Here is a 19,857-nt window from a genome sequence, read left to right on the forward strand (position 1 = left end):
TTGGCCTGGTAATCAAGAAAAACACAGATTCTGTAGAAAAGATGAAAACTACCAGTTTTGACAGAAGGATGAATCTAGATGATGCAAATGTAAAGTGGCCAAGGTCAAAAACGAATCTTCATTAATTTATCTAAACAAGAGTTACTGAAAAAATGATTTTAAAGTCAAAACTCGAATTGTCAATAAGTCCTTAAAAAGTGGGCATATATTTAAAAAAAGGATTTTGTAAGAATTCCTTCCCTAATGTTTGGTGCTTATGAAGCTAAAACAAAATTAGACAGCATGTATATGTTTGTAGACTCTATAAAAGCTATCAACATGAAATTTTGTATTTAGAATCTAAAAGCCTTTTCATACAAGCTTTTTGTGTCAGTAAAAAGAACAAAAACCAATAAAAGGTTTCTTAATAGTGTATATCAATCAGGTTAACCCAGATATACCCACTGCACTACATATAGTACACGCATAGACATGTGTGAACTTGTCCGAACATGTGTTGAATTAGGATTTCTGGTGAACATAGACAGTCAGTAAGAAGTAGTAGTTGCGTAAAGGCGCATAGATTTGCAATGAAGCATGACTGTTAATTACTTTTATTGTTAATTTTTAAAGTTTATGTCATAATATACATTTTTATTTGTACTATGTGTAGGACGCTTGGCTTTCAGGTAGCTCTTATTCTTTGTATTATTGTAGAGGTTTCTCGTTAAACGAGGCTTTGCAAGAAGATGACGTCGAACTGGTAGAAACCGTCGATTCTTTGACAATTTTTCCAATAGAGAATGTTTTCGGAGATCAAGCCGATGAAGATTCTAGCGAGGAGGATTCCACCGACCTAAATAATTTACCTGGAACACATTTTAAGCTCCAACTGAAATACAGGATTGTCAATATGTCTTAAATTTATCAGAACCAAACGAGTGATTTCTAATTTCTTCTTTAGTCTTGAAAGCAAACGCGTTTTTTTTTATTATGAAACACTACTTGATTATCTAGTAATAAACCAAAACTCGAATCATTACACAAATCAAAGAATCGCCACGTAAGACTAGAGAAATCAGAAATAGAAGCACATATATGAAGTAGTAGCGGATATATGTAAGTATCAAAAATGTACTGGGAGGATGAAAGAGACAGTCAAAATATATTGGTGTCTGAAGCTATATCTCGAAATAATTTTGAATATCTATTCCACCATCTGAATAAGACTAGAATAAGAATAGGACTATCCGATATGATTAATATACCTAACCGTACACCTATCAGCTAGTGACTGAGTTGAAAGCAAATGAAGTAATCTTTTCAACAAGTTGTTTTTAATTAAGTGAGAAAAATTTTGTTTTCAGTTTAGCTGGGGTCGCTTGCGTCTCGGCTTAATAACGCCACATCATGCTTTTCTATTCTATGGTGCTGCAAAATTTAGCTAATATACTAATATGATATCAATCTTGATAAATACATAATGCAACGCCTAGCCCGCAAGCAGCCTTAGCTTAACTTGTAACAACAAATGCATGATTTAGTAAGCAATGGAGTTGGGTTGGGATTCAACGTTGTACAGTTTCTCTTAAAATTTTAGTTGTAATTATGGTAATATTTTAATGGAGTTATGGGCGCATATTTATTAAATAAGCAAAAATAATGTTTTAGACTTTGGATAAACCTTTACCTATTTTTCACTACAATACGATGGATACGACTTTTACTGCCATATTAAGCCGTATTTTAATTCAGTTGAAAAGATTTAGTCACTTTAAGTCTGCGAACTCTGCATAAGAACTTGGATATGAGGAGAACTCTTCAGAAGTTGAAAAGAATTATTTTTCATATTTTATGTAATACCAAATCTAATGTTATTTTCAAGTATCAAATATAAACTTCTCTATGGTTGTTATATATTATGTTTGTTATAAATAATGAAGTAATTTAAATTTTGTTCCCGAAGTATCTACTAACCCTTCAAATTTTTTCAGTAATTTACTTCTTTGTGGTTCTGCAGATCAAAAAATAAGGTGTAAAACCTCAGAATGTTATTAGATTAATGGAATTGTCACAATTTAAAGGAAATAAATTGATATCAATTGGTAGTACTTATGTGTAGTGATAGCCTGCATCCTCCTGCCGTCTTCCGAGCTCAATATTAAGTTTGTTTTAGCAAGTGGAATGTTGTTATAAATGTTAGCATTATGTTGTAACACACAGTAACTCATTCAAACAATTTAGCACCTATTGAAATCGAGTTCTCTCCACTACATCATTACAAGAGTGATAAAGTGATAATTTAACAAAACTAGATTGCCAAAAGACAGAGGTCCAGCACTAAAAATAGTGTTAAATGATGGTGGTCTTAAAATAATCATATCATCGATAATATTTGAAATGCAACTGACATGGTTCCAGACTAATTGGCTGATAATAAATTGTAAACATTGAGAATTTTAGAAGTAACATTTAAGATACTGATTTACCGTGGATTTTTCAGTTCTGTGGAGATAACATTGACAACCGTTACGTCACAAGACAAGAATCGTTGATAAGTAAAGCACCAAAGCAGGCATACGATCAATTGAGTATGAAGAACACAATAACAGAGGGCATTAATACACGAACGTTGAGGGAGGATGAATATATACTATTTAGGTATACTGTTTTGTCATGGACCAGCGGCAAACAGTCAATTAGGCGTATGTTCCATAATAAGGGATATTTAGAAACGAAATATCATTGAATTCTGGGGTGTAAATGAAAGAATAGCAATTTTGATTGTAAACATAAGAAACAATGGAAGAATAAAATTGATTCAGGTTCTTGGTATAGAAAGGTTTTACAACAATTTTGGGAAAAAAATATTCATCACATAACCAACGTAATCATTATGAGAGACTTTAATGCTAAAGTTATCCAAAGAAAAGCACCAGAAAAATTTATGATGGGCGCAATTGGGTAGGATTAAAAAACGGCTGCTCATACAAATGGCATCTCGCTTGAATCTAAAAGTAACTTGTAAATTTTTTTCAGAAATCTACGATCAAAAAGTCTTGCCAAAAAAGAATCTTTTTCAGAATCTCCAACAGGTTACAAAAACATAATAGATTATATAGTGATGAACCAAAAAAACTTGGTGATCAAACAATAACGGATTTGAAAACTGAAGATTGAAATTGAAAAAGCCATTGAAGCCGAAAGATGGAACTACAAACAAATTTTTAAAAATTGGTTGGGAAGAACTTCGAGAACCGTTTAACTTGTAATGTAAGGATTTCAAAATAATGGAAAAGATATCAAATGGTGTTTATTTGTTAAAAAGACGTATATAAAGTTTTGCCTTTGAAATTCAAAGAAGAGTTAATAATTTATAGTTTTCCTATAGAAAGCAATAAGGAGCGTAAATGTCTATGAAACTGATATCCAGTTGATTAAAGCGATATACACAAATAACATAGGAGTAATAAAACTAGAATCTCAGAGGCAGAGTTCAGCATGGGAAGCGAGGATCCACTTTCGTCGAATTTGTTCAACTGCTTAATTAGAAGCATAATGGTCTAAATTTTGCTGAAAAGGGGAATAGGGATTAGAATCGAGGGTAGATCGTATTTGCAAATAGTGCGAACCAGTTGCACGTTAAACTAAACGAACCTTATAACGCGGATTGAGAAAATGGATTAAACATAGAATTGCAGAGAGAACTTCTCATTAGAGCGAACTATGTTTTTCAGCCAAAATAAAAAAAAATTGATAAGAATATCTAAAGCTTGGAAGAAATATGAAATAAATAGATAATAAAATCTAAACCAGCCAGAATAAAATGGAGGTTCCTCGAGTGACCTCAGATTGATCACTACGTATGAGCGGATTGTTTTATAAAGAAATTTTCTTACCAAGATAAAACCATATTCAGTTTCCAAAAATGATGAACCAAAAAAACTTGGTGATCAAACAATAACGGATTTGAAAACTGAAGATTGAAATTGAAAAAGCCATTGAAGCCGGAAGATGGAACCACAAACAAATTTTTAAAAATTGGTTGGGAAGAACTTCGAGAACCATTTAACTTGTAATGTAAGGATTTCAAAATAATGGAAAAGATATCAAATGGTGTTTATTTGTTAAAAAGACGTATATAAAGTTTTGCCTTTGAAATTCAAAGAAGAGTTAATAATTTATAGTTTTCCTATAGAAAGCAATAAGGAGCGTAAATGTCTATGAAACTGATATCCAGTTGATTAAAGCGATATACACAAATAACGTAGAAGTAATAAAACTAGAATCTCAGAGACAGAGTTCAGCATGGGAAGCGAGGATCCACTTTCGTCGAATTTGTTCAACTGCTTAATTAGAAGCATAATGGTCTAAATTTTACTGAAAAGGGGAATAGGGATTAGAATCGAGGGTAGATCGTATTTGCAAATAGTGCGAACCAGTTGCACGTTAAACTAAACGAACCTTATAACGCGGATTGAGAAAATGGATTAAACATAGAATTGCAGAGAGAACTTCTCATTAGAGCGAACTATGTTTTTCCGCCAAAATAAAAAAAAAATTGATAAGAATATCTAAAGGTTGGAAGAAATATTTGTATGAATAGAAGAGAGATACATAGAAAAGTATTTGACATAAATATAGGATAAAATCTTAACCAGCCAGAATAAAATGGAGGTTCCTCGAGTGACCTCAGATTGATCACTACGTATGAGCGGATTGCTTTATAAAGAAATTTTGTTACCAAGATAAAACCATATTCACTTTTCACTGGATGATTTAAAAAATTGTTACCTTGATGAAAATTGTCATCTATGGAAAATAATAGTGAAATTTCTGATGATGGAAATAGAAATCCACAAATAATTATTGATTAAAAAAACTAGGTCAGGTTAGGACGGAATGGATAACTTTCTTGGAACGTACATCGTTAAAAGGAAAATTAGAGTAAAGCTTATGTTGCATGGATTCATCTAAATAAAGACTGGAAAATTTCCGAGAACTTTTCGATTAGAAAATTGTTCAAAAATACCGATTATTATTAAATTCTTAATGAAAGCTAATACTAGCTAATAGTACTTCGTGGTTGTAGTTGATGTAATTTTTGGGAGCTATAAAGTTGTAACTCGGGAAAGATCTTGATCATTCAATAAAAAAATTCCAAAGAAATCCATATTTTGAACTCGTACCTTTACGTTTTTTATAAGATTTGAATTCGAACACGATTTCGAACGTCATTATTAATAAGATACAGTATTGAAGAGCATAAACAAAGACTACCAAAACTGTATGTTACTAAGTTTCGAGCTTTTCAAATTTTAATATTTATCTATTCTTATTATTATTACTATGTTTTTCTTAACATTAAAGCGATTTTTAAATAGATATGGAATTTTGAACCAAAATTAGCAAAGCTTTTAAATTTTAGACCAAAGATCGATGTGATCTTCCATATCTTAAAATATTCGCACAAAGGGACAAATTTATTTTTAGAAACTTAATAAAATTAAAACGTTTTATAACCATCGCCTTTATAAAAACGATGAGGTTGATACACAAATTTGATGAAATTCTACGAGATGACGTAATAGAAAGAAACGACTAATAGATTAGTTATTGGTTATTGATTAAATAAATTAAGGTCGATAAGGTTTTATTCCGAATGTTATAGATATTTTGAAATCGCTTCTAGACCATAGTTATTTATTCTATCTTAATTATTATTAAAATTTAGAATTTTGCTATTAATACTAATTAAATTAAAAACCGAATTTAACCACTAAAGATTTAAAGAGAGCCGAAAGTGATTAAATTTATATTTCTTGCAATGAACACAAAAGAGATTTAATTTTTAACTGATTTAAGCTAAAAAGACTTGTAACTTTTTAGATTTACCAAAAAAATTTATATAAAAATGTTTTCATATAAATTTTTGGTGGAGGAGCTTACAAATGATAAAAATTTTTAAAAATAGATTCAATAACAAATTTGTAAACTACCACAAAAAAAATACCGATATAAATCATGGTAACTAGGACGATACGCACGCTGTTTAATTGCTACAACGAGGTTTTGGCGTTAATTCCACTCGAAACTAGCTCGACATGGTCGAGAGACTAAAACCACTAATTACGGAGCACAGACAATGTTTCACCGACAAACTGTAGCAATAGCAGTTGTATTTTTTTTACTGCAACCATAGTAACGATTACGTACTTAAAAATATAAGAGACGAACATAGAAAGAGACAGGACAGAACATGCAACACAACCGAATAACTTCTTCCCCACAAAATGTGATACGAAGTAAGTTTTATAAGAGATACGCAGAGAGAGCGCACAGTTTAAAACAAATAAACCGAAAGAAAACAACATCAACAACAACAACAACACCAAGAAAAAAAATAAAACGAAAAATAATAAAAGAGATCGGCAAAAAAGATATTTTTGGAGATCTTGAAGAAATGCAATAGAAAGAGTTTTTAGCTTAGAGTTAGTTTTAAATTATTTATAAATAAAAACGTGTATATGTACCGAATCAAAAACGAGACACACTCCGCAGTCGTACCAACTCAGACTCGTTCAAAACATGTTCAACAAGAATCGAGGCGACGCGCTGTGTTTTGGTATGAGTTGTTGTCGCGGCTTACCTAGAATGTTCATATCTCGACAGACGCACACTAGATGTTGAACTGGCGCACGGAACGCTTGTGTTTTGTTCCGCACTGCGTGTTACGTCACGCCCCCCACCGCAAGTTCGAGCATGCACCGACCGGTTCACTTTGCGATGAGGTGGGGGAAAAGGGCCGCTTTCAACGCGTGCTCCTACGGTTGGGGGGAGGCGATATTTCAGGTTAAAGCTCTCTCGCTCGTGCCGAAAGCTAAATGCAACGCCAATAGGGGTGGGGGGTGCGTTCAGCTTTGTGCTACTGGCCGATTTTCGCATTTTTTTTCCTCTACAAAACCCTACAGAGAAGATAAGTTGGTGGGGTTAAGATAATTCTTTTTTGCACTAATAGAATTTTTTTTTCCTAATTTTATGGTTTAAATCGATATAAATATAAATTAAATTGTTTTAAATTACTATTTTTTATATATTAAATTAATTATTACTATTAAATTTGAGAATACACTCAATATACTTTCTAGTACTCGACAGAATGAGGATTGAGTCAATCAGTTAATAAAGTCGACTGAAGTTCTTGCGTGGGATTGATTTGTTGGGTTTGGTTGAGGTGTTTATAAGTCAAAGAAAGAAGAGGAAAGAAAGAATTGAGATGGGCAAGTACATGAGAATCCTATTAGAGGCAATAAGTAGGGGTGTGTTGGGGTGAAAGGTTTCCTTAATCCTTTAGAGGAAAAAAAAAGGATTTCAGTTCACTTCGTTTTATCTTTTATAAATGAGACATGTCAAATAATAATATTTTACAACTTTTATATATATCACTACAATAAAATCTCGATATAATGCACCTCGTCAGAACGGACTACATTTTTATTGAACTAAAACTAGAACTAACACTGGTTGTAATTATCTAACACTATCGCTAGAACCAACATAAGACCTAGAACTAGAAACATTCAGGTTTAGCCGCACGTCTCTTAAGACGGCTAAACCAGAATGTTTCTAGTTCTAGGTCTAGTCATTGGTTGTAGTTATCTAACACATATTGGTTCTAGAGATATTGTTAGATAATTAGAACCATCGCTAGACCTAGAACTAGAAACATTCTGGTTTAGCCGTGCGTCACTTAAGACGGCTAAATCCTAATGTTTCTAGTTCTAAGTCTTATGTTGGTTCTAGCGATAGTGTTAGATAATTAGAACCAACGCTAGACCTAGAACTAGAAACATTCGGGTTTAGCCTCACATCTCTTAAGACGGCTAAACCCGAATCTTTCTAGTTTTAGGTCTTATGTTGGTTCTAGCAATAGTTTTAGATAATTAGAATCAACGCTAGACCTAGAACTAGAAACATTCTTGTTCAGCCGTGCGTCTCTTAAGACGGCTAAATCCGAATGTTTCTAGTTCTAGGTCTAGTGTTAATTCTAATGCCTGTGTTAGTTCTAGTTGTAGTTGTTATTCAGCGTTAGATTGTCGTATTATTGAACTAAAAGTAGAACTAACACTAGACCTAGAACTAGAAACATTCGGATTTAGCCGTTCGTCTCTTAAGACGGCTAAACCCGAATGCTTCTAGTTCTAGGTCTAGTGTTAGTTCTAGTGACAGTGCTAGGTAACGCTAGTTAGCACTAGACCTAGAAATAGAATGTTTCGAGTTCTAGGTCTAGTGTTAGTTCTACTTTTAGTTGTTATTCAGCGCTAGATTGTTGTATACTTTTCTTGGATTAAGAGCAGAACCAACACTAGAGCTAGAATAGAAACTTTCAGGTTTACCCATTTAAAGAAACACACAGCTAAACCCGAATATGTCTAGTTCTAGGTCTAGTGTTAGTGTTAAGTCTAGTTTTTAGTTGTTATTCAGCACTAGATTGTTGTATATTTTATATATACACTGTGTTAATTAATTATCGTACCCGACGTCATCATTGCAAGTATGCAACCAATATCACAGTATTCGTATTGCAATACGCCAATCGTGTTATTGGTTACATATTTGCGATGATGACGTCGCGTACGATATTAATTAACACACTGTATGTATGTATACATATATAGCTGTTCAAATTTGTGTGCATTGAACTTATTCATTAATATAAGGGACTTTTGGCTATAACGGATTCTATGTACTCCTTTCCCCGTATTAATCCGTTACTGTATTCATATAATGTTTCATTGTGATATTTATTTTATTTAAATTTAAATAATTTACGTAATTATATATTTCGCCATAAAAGCTATATGTACATATATTTTCACAGAATTTAAAAGCGAAATGTGTCCCGAAATGCATATTTATCAAATAAAAAAGCCTCCCATGAAAATAGATCGTTGCGCAATCATTTAAAAACAATTATTTTACGTTAACTTTAACGCACACGAGTGCACAATTTTAAATTGACCGACCCAAAATGTCGAAACGCCCGTTTGTAGTAACCTTAAAAAAAAAAACTAAATTCCATAGACAAACGTTACCCCGCTTTATCCCCTCGCAACGTTATCCCTTTGTTCCAATCCGCTTATTGTCAGTTCAAAATTGCACATTACAGTGTACACGACCCGTTTTATTCCAACGTATTTTGTTATAATTTAAAGCTACACTAAAAAACTTTTAAATAAAAAATCCGTAATTCATTTTAGTTGATTTTCATTTTCAGTTTTCGATTTTTATTTCGGTCAGTAAGTGTTTGTCAATGTTTACTCACGTTCTTTTTTGCTACAACCACGACCAACGAGTGCAGAACTAATTGATAGCCAAAGCGGTTGGTTGAAGGCGAGTTTCAAGATTGCTACGAAAGAAATGAACGGAAAAAGAAGCTCCGAAGTTTCGATGCGAAAGTTCTTCACCCCGTTGTACAATGAACGAACATTGCAACCTGTACCTTTAATGTACTCGGGAGCTCTTAGCGAAGTTCTTTTGTGGTCTCCTGGTGGACCTGGGCAAAGGCGTTTCTTTTGATCAGAGCTAATTACGTCTTTCTATTGTCTACAGCAAGCGAGGTTCTTTAGTAGTTCTTCTTGAATCGGATGATAAGAAAAAAAATTAGTGTGTTATGAAAAAATTTGGTCATAATTAGATATTAAGTATTTTCCCAAATCATTGTTAGTTCTAAATTTAAATAAATACACTTTAAATAATGAAAAATATTCATTATTTAAAACGGGCGATAAAAATTCTAAACGTATCCGAATTCGTTCAATATTGATTTCAATTCTTAATCATTGAAATGCAAATTTTAGAAGGGGAAAATATCCAAATTTTTTTTAACCCATTTTATTTTTGTTTCATTTCCATTTCATTCATTTTAAAATATACTTTCCATTTCTTGGAAAACTACATTTATGTATAAAGTAACAAGACAAAGTTAATATATATAATTTTTTAAACTTTGCTCTTTCTGTAGTTTAGTTCAGCTAGCATACGAATTACCTTCTTTAGCATAACAAAAATTGGCTGCATCTCTCTATATGCTCCCTAGGTAATCATTCCATACGTTGCGATACTATGGAAATGAGCATATGTAGCGTTTGTAACTTCTAGAAACTTTGTGGAGTCATCACAACACATTTTGTATAAAACTTATTTGATGTTATTCAATTTCAATATATTAATAATGTGATACAACATCACATTTTTGACAATTCGCAATTTCAATATTGTAACGAGATGACACCAATTGTAGCGCCTCGGCCGCAAGCTACCTCGACTTAATCAAGCGATGTCATACATTGTCTTTGTTAAATTAAGCCAAGGATGTTTGCGGCCATTGTGGCTTGTTTTATAGTGCCTCAGGTGCTATAATTTATGTTGTTCAATCCCTATATCGAACCTATAACTAACTGTATATCAGTCACAAGCGATTTTGGCTTAATTAGGAACAAGATGTATAATACCAACAAAAATATTGCCTCGGTTACAAGCAACCTCGGCTTAATTAAAACGAAGGATGTGATATCGTATTAAGCCGAGATTTCGTCGTGAATTCTCAGAAACAAATTCTATTCATATGCTTCCTGGAATGTCATTAATATGCATTAGGAAGTAACTATTTCGTCCATATAAACTCCAACTTCACCACAATACACTCAATTTAGCTATATACTAAACTGCATTTTCTACAAACAACCTAACATGACATCATCTTTCTATATTTGAAATTCACACAATTACATTTGAACAATTTTGAAAACCTATTCAAGATTGTACGAAATGTATCGAAATACTAATTTTTTAACAGAAAATATAAACCCTATTTTAGGTTAATTTGCGAAGATGAAGTAACCAATTTCTCAACATATAAGAATTTTAAACCATAATTAAGTTATAATGCGTTCATGAAAAAGCGCAAAGAATTTTTAATAAAAAATAACCCCTGGCTTGATGGCACAATTAGTATTCCCTACGAAAGACGAACTTTGAATATGTGTGAGCTCACACTTTTAAGATTTGGGGAAATAGGGGAATGACTGAAAAGGAAATAAACTCAGAAATTACGGAATTTATTAACAGTATTTGATTTATGGCTTTTGTGGAGGTGTGTTTTGAAAAAAAAGTTCAAAAGTTAAGGTAGCATAAAATTATTATATTAAAAAGGAGTACTACCTATTCAAGGATGTTATAATCATCACCGTAACTAATAGTAATACAAGTTTACTGGTTACTGAAGTTGCAAAGTTTACAAGTTACACAGTTTGGTACACGGTTCGTTAAAATTATGGAATTAATATATAAATAAGGACATGACTTTAAGGTGAGGTGTAACGAAAATTCAACGTTAAAGTTAAAGTGTTTCCAATTAGCATTAATTGCATTATCGTTATAAAAGAAGCAGATCCACAATAACTAATGTAAGATTGTTTAAGAAATATTAACCCATTAACTGCCATGTTCAAACTTTGGAACATTTGTTAATTTCACTATTTAGTTACTATTATATCTATTACCCAATATCCAAGCAACGTGTTTATGGGGATTGTATGATTTCTTGGTAAATTATGCGAAAGTGCAGTTTACTTTCTTTGAACATTTTGATTTAGCAAATATATCCATAAATTCTCTGCAGAAGATTCTGATGGCGCTTCTGGACAATAAACTTCCTGCGAAATTCCTAAATGCTTCAGCTGAAGCAACTATTGTTTCCAATCGAATTCCAGACGAAGATGAAGATGTGCTTTCGGAGAGCGAAGAAGATGAGCTAAAGATGAGATAAAGTTATTGATAAATGCAAACAACCAAAATCCAAATTATGGTCAGAGAATGGTTATCTCATGAATCCCTATCAAGGATAACAAATGGATTGGTGAACTTGGTTTAGCATCTGTTGTAACCAGTTTAGCTAAAAGATTGAATAAGAAATGTCCAAATCAAAAAATTATCTTTTTTTCAATAATTTCTTTGCTGAACTGCCGTTAATAAAAAAATGAGCGAGCTGTAATCTAGATGTGCTGGTACTACTAAAAACTGATACGAGAAATGTCCGTTGAATAAGAATTCCATGAAAAAATCAGCCTTTCTATTGACTCCTACATAAATTCAGAAAACGATATAATTGTCAAGCAGATTAAAAAGAATTCTGTAGTATATGTGCCTTCAAAATGCTATGGGGTGCAACCTATAAACGCAGCACATCGTTATTCTGCTGCAGAAAAAAAATATAATGGTAGACACGCCTAATGGTGCGAAACATTGCAAATTACCTTCCTAAACTGCTAAATAAACCATGTATTAGGTGGCAGATTTTTATACATCCTTTATCTGCCTAGGTATCTAATGCCTGGATTTGATACAAAATTAGAAAACATGAAAACGAGAGGCAAAAAATGGTAATGACTTTGTACAAAACTCTCGTCCTTTGGACTAATTATGGTTTAAAGACCCTACCGAAGTAAGAACAAGTACGACCCATTCTCGTTATCGTTTAGATTACTTTTTTAAGTTTATCTAACACTCACTTATCATACTTTTTTAATACTTTAAATTCATAAAATAAAACGAAAAATATCATTAAGATTAAAAACGATGAGATGACGAGTTCACGATGATTGATGATGCCTTTGCATTCCCGTTAACTATACTAAGGTTATACGCATGAAAATATTTTTCAAATTAAAAAGGAATTTTTAATTACAGGTTCCCACGTGCCAGACGATATTTGGAATGTTCATTTCGGATTTGTTCCAATTTTCGATGGTGCTAACTACCAACGTCACATCAATTTTATTAACTCTGTGTTTTTTATCGACGTCGTAAAACAAACATATTTAAATGAATTTTATTTCAAATTAACAAAGTGGTATGACCACGTAATTTTAATAAATAGCATTAATATCTGAGGTCGTTATTGATAAATTGTACATCGAGGCAATAAAACTCCTGATAATCTTAGAATTCTCGTAGAAAAGCTTCCTATACGATAAGAGATTTCAGCGTTTTAGCTCTTAGCACCTGCTGTGTTACACAATGAAACAATCCTGGATGGTGAATGTACCGTGTCAATCCGGGGAAAGTGAGAGGTGTTTTAGAAGTTGAGGAAATACCCTTTTTTTGAATCCTTCATAGAGAATATTTTATCAAGAATATTAACTGCAATTTTATAGCTATAAACATCTTCTTAATCAATACCGCCCAATATTGATTTTATTATTCCTGCAAGAAAATTGAAAGTTCGCTTAACTATTCTAAGTAATAACTATTTCATATTGTCGTGCATCACTTTTTAATTAGTTTTCAAACTTGCCATCGAACTAATAAGTTCTAGTATTTTTCGAATACATTATTTAGAGCGTTTGATATTTCATCCCATCTTTTATTTATCTCATTTACTTCATTTGCTGGTGGTTATGCATTGTATTGACTTTGATTTTGTGGTAACCAGATCATTTCTGGTTACGCAATTTGATTTCAATTTCGTATCTGTATATTTATAATTACAACAAAGGTTTCAATGTTTGATTAATTTGATCAATTTGTGGTTTGATAAATTTTTAATACAATTTAAGCTAAATTTATATAGATTTACGATTTTTCTTAAGACTTTTTGATAAAAATAGCGGGTTATACTCTGTGAGGAAAAAAAATTAAATTTTGAAAGTTAAGCAGCAGCAAATAATAAAGGATTAAAAGGGAGAAACGCAAACGCAAAGGTCCATCAAACCCTGTCAAACAAAGCAATGAATTTAGACTTTATCCACTATAAGATTGATATAGAAATACGTTGTTTCTAAATTCTCAAGATCTGTGTTGAAATTAATAGTATTATTGGCTTTTAAAATTTGAAATTTTTTTTGAAAACCAGTACAGCAATCTTTGGTCTATCATACCACTCTTATCAGACTTATAAATATCTTACAAGAACTATAAGATTTTATAAATAAGATTACTGTGTTGGAGGAATGGATCTTTGAGGTAGGAAAAGTCATTCGTTATTTCGTTTGAGTAGAGGTAAAGTTATATCCAAGAATCTTCTTGATTTGAGGAGAGAAATTTTACGAGATAAAAATGTAATTTAACCGTGAATGAAGTGGCATTAAAAAAATATCTCCTAATCGTTAAACGATTTGTATCAATAGATATGATCGAATATATATAACAGCCATAATCGCCTAAATATCCACATATTATAGTATTAATGTATCAAATCTAGTGGTTCGCCCACAAACGAACTCGGCGATTTGAGGCAAAGTCACTTTTTATATATCTTGGTGTAAAGATGCAAAGTATTCAACACTTTTATAAGAAGATATTTAGGCGAGGTGCTAGAATCTTCCAAAGCAGACGATTTCGTATTGATATATCAAATCTATCGCCTCGCCCGCAAGCGACCTCGGCAATTTTAGACACAATCATATATCTTGGTAAAGATGCAAGGTATTTAACACTCTTATAATAAGATATTTACCCTCACTCCGCCGAGGTCGCTTGCGGGCGAGGTGCTAGAATCTTCCAAAGCAGACGATTTCGTGTTGATATATCAAATCTAGCGCCTCGCCCGCAAGCAACCTCGGTGTTTTTAGAAATAATCAAATATCTTGGTAAAGATACAAGGTATTTAAACACTCTTATAAAAAGATATCTATTCTAATTTCGCTGAGGTCATTTACGAGCGAGGCGCTAGAATCTACCAAAGCTGACGATTTTGTGTTGATATATCCGATCTAGCGCCTCGCCCGCAAGCGACCTCGACGATTTTAAACAAATATATACATAAATTCTCTGCGGAAGATTCTAATGGCGACTCTGGGCAGTCAGCTATTGAGCAATTCGGTGATTTTTCCGATAAACTTCTTTCAAAATTTCTAAATGCTACAGCTGAAGCAACGTGCTTTCGGTGAGCCAAGAAGATGAGTTGCTGATCAAGTACGTATTCAATAATAAAAGATAAAGTTATTAAAAAATGGAAACAACCAAAATCCAAATTATGGTCAGAGAATGTAACCTTATCAATACTAAATCCTATCAAGGAAGAACCTTAGTTTGGGAGCATCTGTCGTAACCAGTTTAGCTAAAAGATCTTCTAAAGCTGACGATTTCGTGTTGATATAATGTCAGCTCATCGCCAGCGATTTGAGGCAAAGTACTCAACACTTTGATAAGAAGATATTCACTCTCACTTAGCCGAGGTCGCTTGCAGGCGAGGCGCTGGAATCTTCTAAAGGTGACAATTTCGTGTTGATGTATCAAATCTAGCTCAAATATCATAATACATGTAAAATTAGGCCATTGGTGAAGAAAAAATCGGTTTATGTAAAACAAATATTAGAGTCACATTTTGATTAGGAAGACTTTCAACCAACGTTTTCATATAAACAAAAATCATTTCATCTTTTACCACATAAGTGTAAGCATCTATTATGATTATATACTATATTTTTAGCTCATCTTCTTTTGGCTTCAATTGCCATTAATTTTTTCTTCCTGTCCACTTCAATGTTATAGTTTTCGTTATTAATAGCTTTCTTGATTCCGGCACTTTCTTTCTCTTTATTCTGCATTCTTTCTTGCCTCCCTTCTGCCTATTTCAGCAATATTTTATATTCCGCCGCATCCTGTCTGGAGTTGGATCTTTCCAGTTTTTATTTTATTTCTGTTGCTATGGCTTCTTCATTATCTTCATCTTATTTAAATCTAACTCTTTCTTTGGCTTTACTCTATATTCTTTCTTGCTTTTTTTCTGCCAATTCTAACATTCTATTTTATTTCAACATGTTTCTAGATTCTGTTTTTTTTTATTTCGTTCGGACTTCTTACTTTGTTTGATTTATGTTTCTGGTTGCTTCATTCTTTCTACACTTATTATTAAGTTCTTTTATTCTCTCCAAAAAGTATCTTTCCAAAAATTACTATCGTTCTTCAAAATCGTTTCTTCAAGTTCTTTCTTTCTAGCTTTTTTAGCTCCAATCGTTAGAAACATTTTTCCATTTTGAATGGTTTATTCCGAAAAAGAGGTTCATCAGACAGTGATCTTGAGAGGTTGGAGAATCTGCCCTCTTAAACAACAGAACTAGATTGTCTATGAAGTGTTTATCAAGACTAAATTGTCAAAACTAAAATTATGTCAAATTGCTTAAAATTTCTAAAACACCAAAATGAATAAACCATGCAACGAGATACCATGAATCATGATCTCGTTGTTGGCTGAGGTTTATTTTGGTTATAATCGTAATTCGAATTGTTAGAAGTAATTTTATAATCTTTTCATTCTCAATTACCAGTTTCTTACGCATCAACTAAATATTTTGAAGGATATCTAGAAATTTCTATGTGGTTATTTTTAAGGAAATGGTTATGTTAGAGATGCTACAAAGATGTATACAGAGTATTTAGAAGTTATATAAAATAAATTAGTAATTTTGGGAGATTCTACAAGGAATGAGGATTATAATAGAATCCTTCCCTTGGCAAATCGGTTTTGGAATTGTATCGGTAGTAGCTTAACCAACAAAACAGCCAAGGACGAATGGGGAACATCATCAAACTTTTCTTTATTATAAATTAATTAAGGCAGTCTGTCCATAAACCCGAAGGCATCCAGCCGGAGTGTAACAATATTCATTAAATATTAGGTTAGGATCAATTCTCAATACTTCAAGATAAATTTATAACTGAATTTAGCTAAAGGGAAAATTTTCCATAATATACAATCAAGTGATGTATACCATAAAGCACAAAGGTAGAAAATTAATTACAGTCGGCATTTAAAACATAAAAGGGTAGAAAATACGTGGAATATATTCGATATCGCAATATAATTAATTCGAAGCACACTCGCCTTTTCAATGTTACTGTGCGTAAACACGACGTCGATTCATAATTTCCAGTAGGTACCAAATTCGATATTAATATTAATAAACGCATATAAAATTGCGTGGAAATGTAGTAGTATTGTGTTCGAATTATTTTAAAATTCGCGTGGGGTTTTAGAACGGCGATTGGAAACCATTACCAGTCCTATTCGTATTACGAATTAAATCGGTTTTTAATGGAAAATTTGAACGAAACCAAATACTATTGAGACCACAGAAAGTTTTGATTTTGATTATTTTTAGTACAAAATAATTTCCGGCTATTGCACTCAACGTATTTAATTAATTTTATACGCGCTATTTTTAAAGCCCCTCGCTAAAAGCGTAGTATTGCACACGACTGACATCATGAGTTCCGTGTTTTACGATCGACCCATTTCAAAGTGAGCAATATCAACCCTTAATTATAAATTCTATCACGTTTCACAAGACTGAATATTAAATCAATACCTCTCGCATAATCGGCATATTTCAACGTTATCATCAACTCTATAAACGGAAGATTTGAAATCGTAATAAAAATCGTCTTTATTTATAAGATTTCGTTTTAAAAAAATTCAACATATTCGGAATAGTTCAATAGACCACAATTGTTCACGTTGTGTAACCACGTGATTTACAGATAGATCCTCTTCCCGAAATGAGCCCCGGGTCGTTTTGAAATTCAAATGGGAAACGCGGTGCGGAGATCCGGGACGATTCCGGGAATGTTACAGGGCCCCTTAACAAGGATTGATCGTCGTCGATCGGTTCTCGTGCAACTCACAATCAAGGAAGACCTCCGGTTCGTTCTTTTCCCCGCATTTTTACGCCTTGACCTTCCTGACTTTTTCTTTTTTCCTTCTTATTTCCCCGAGAATAACCTAAAACCAACCCACTTTATTGCCCCTGTATATGGTGGAATATTGCGATGGCAGAACACACTACAAAGCATGTCCTAAGGTCGATGTTGACATTTATTTCCAGTACACCAGTCGAAATACAGGATCGAATAAACGCCGCGATGCCGGGGAAAATTGCTGAAAGAGGACGATGTTGACAGTTATTGGGAGGGAGGGGTTGTAAAAAAATAGGCACCGTTCAGGGTAGTTGTTTTATTTTTTCCGGATACTGATGAGGGGATAAGAGAAAAATCATAAAACGTGTTTTCAACCCCCTTATCTATTTCTTTTTAGGGTGTTCTCCTTTAAAATTGCTCTTTCGTACGTGTTTGCTTTTGCACCTTTTCGATTCCTTTCAAACTCGTTTTCGTTTCGTTTTCCCCTTTTTTTTTGTAGTTTTCGAAGTCGTCCAGAATTTGCGAGCTTATTTACAGGGACCTTAGGTGCAAAGGAACCTTGTGTACTTAGCGACAGTTCGATATAGGCGTGGTTCTCCCCGAAGTAAATTCCCTTGAGGGAGGCAGTCGTCGTATTCAGTCAACACAATAGTTGATTCCCCCATGGTAATGAAAACGACCCTCCCAAGGTACAACTCCAAATAGGAAGACAACAATCGATTTGGTATCGTGATTTTTAGTCTTCCATACTTTATTCATAGCGATTTTTTTTCTTTATCTAGTCGTGAAACGCACACTGGTCATATATCAGGCTAAAGAAAGTCCGGAAAAAACACCGAAATCGGCACTCCATTTCCACATCCTAATCTACCTCTGACCCAAATGCAATTGCCATGTAAGCTCACTGACATCTATCATCCGTTCGCGGAGCTCTGTCGGAATGACGACGAATGAGAGAGGCGATAATTCATTTAACGTAAGGTCGCGGAACGTGTCCCTGCTTTTCCGCACACACGTTTGACGTTGCAAACTCTTCGATTTACCATCTTCCATTACGTAGACGACTACATCGCGTATTTCCTTTGAAAATTTGTCGACGTTGCGAAAAGGGGAGTTGAAAAGAAAAAATAATGATAGAAAGTTTCTACGTTTTTATACAAAAATTTTTTTTATTTCACCCTAGATTGCGGATAAGCGAATAATACAGGGTGATTCTCAACATATACGCATAAATTTGGGGATTTATTCCTCGAGACAAATAAAAGTAAAAGATTTTCATAGAGCTCATCTCTCTTTCAAAGCTCATAGGCTTGGCCATCGCGATCGCCCGACCTCAATCTGAGTCTCTCGAAGTTAATACTGAACAAGGATTGCAAAATCAGATACAAACTGCTGCCGACAGTTCACCAACACCCTGGTTTAGGCCGCGCTATCATATCTTCCAGAAATCATCTGACACAGCAACACCAAACGATCTCATCTGTTTAGAACTGGTATCACCATACTTATTTCATCTTTTGCAAAAAAATGTTTACATACACTTGAGTGTATTGTTTGCTCATGTCCTTCTGATTGCACGAGTTGCCTACACAAATGATGCATGGCAAAATTTAGTAACGAGATGAAGAATTACATGAAAACGAAAATGTATCAAAGAATCAGATAGAACTCCGGCAAAAAAACGTCAAGCAGCCTTCCTCTGTTTCGTTGATCTAACCAAAACGTTGGACAAAGTAAGGATGAAAGAATTAAAACAGGGCAAACATTGCAAAGTATGTAATGTAAACTATGGTTAGACTATGAATGATTATAAAATCAAGATTAAGTGTTATGCAGACCATGCCGTCGTTTTGGCTGATACTGAGGATGGCATACAGTGATTAACACAGGCATTTAACATTGCAGCTGAGGAACTGAATACTGAGGAAGTTAATACTAAGCAAGGATTGCGAAATCAGGTACAAACTGCTGTAGAGACAATCCGCCAACACCCGCTTTAGGCCGTGCTAGTGGGACATCGTGGATTCAGCGAGCCCAAGAAAATATTGAAAACAACTTGGAACACTTACTTTGGTGTCATTTACAAAATTATATAGGGTAAAACGCCAGTAATTGACCGTTGATCAGTGTTTGACCGTTTTTGTAAAAAAATGTAAAAAATAATGTTCCAAGGAATAT

The 19,857-nt window shown here is 33.4% G+C and overlaps 1 protein-coding gene across 8 annotated transcripts in view; it reads right to left on the reverse strand.

Annotated features, from left to right (window-relative positions):
* Positions 1 to 19,857, reverse strand: part of LOC111415183 (synaptic transmission protein complexin) — a 308,454-nt gene that overhangs the window by 59,843 nt on the left and 228,754 nt on the right. Inside the window, exon 1 of one of the 8 annotated variants that reach the window (XM_023046737.2) lies at positions 6,629 to 6,694. The exons of the other annotated variants lie outside the window; for them this stretch is intronic. Coding sequence (XP_022902505.1) covers positions 6,629 to 6,641 — 13 coding nt within the window. The 5' untranslated portion in view covers positions 6,642 to 6,694. Of the gene's footprint in view, positions 1 to 6,628; positions 6,695 to 19,857 lie in introns of those variants that run through there. 8 annotated transcript variants of the gene reach the window in all.

The sequence above is a fragment of the Onthophagus taurus genome, chromosome 2 (assembly GCF_036711975.1).
Source record: "Onthophagus taurus isolate NC chromosome 2, IU_Otau_3.0, whole genome shotgun sequence".
Lineage (NCBI taxonomy): Eukaryota > Metazoa > Arthropoda > Insecta > Coleoptera > Scarabaeidae > Onthophagus > Onthophagus taurus.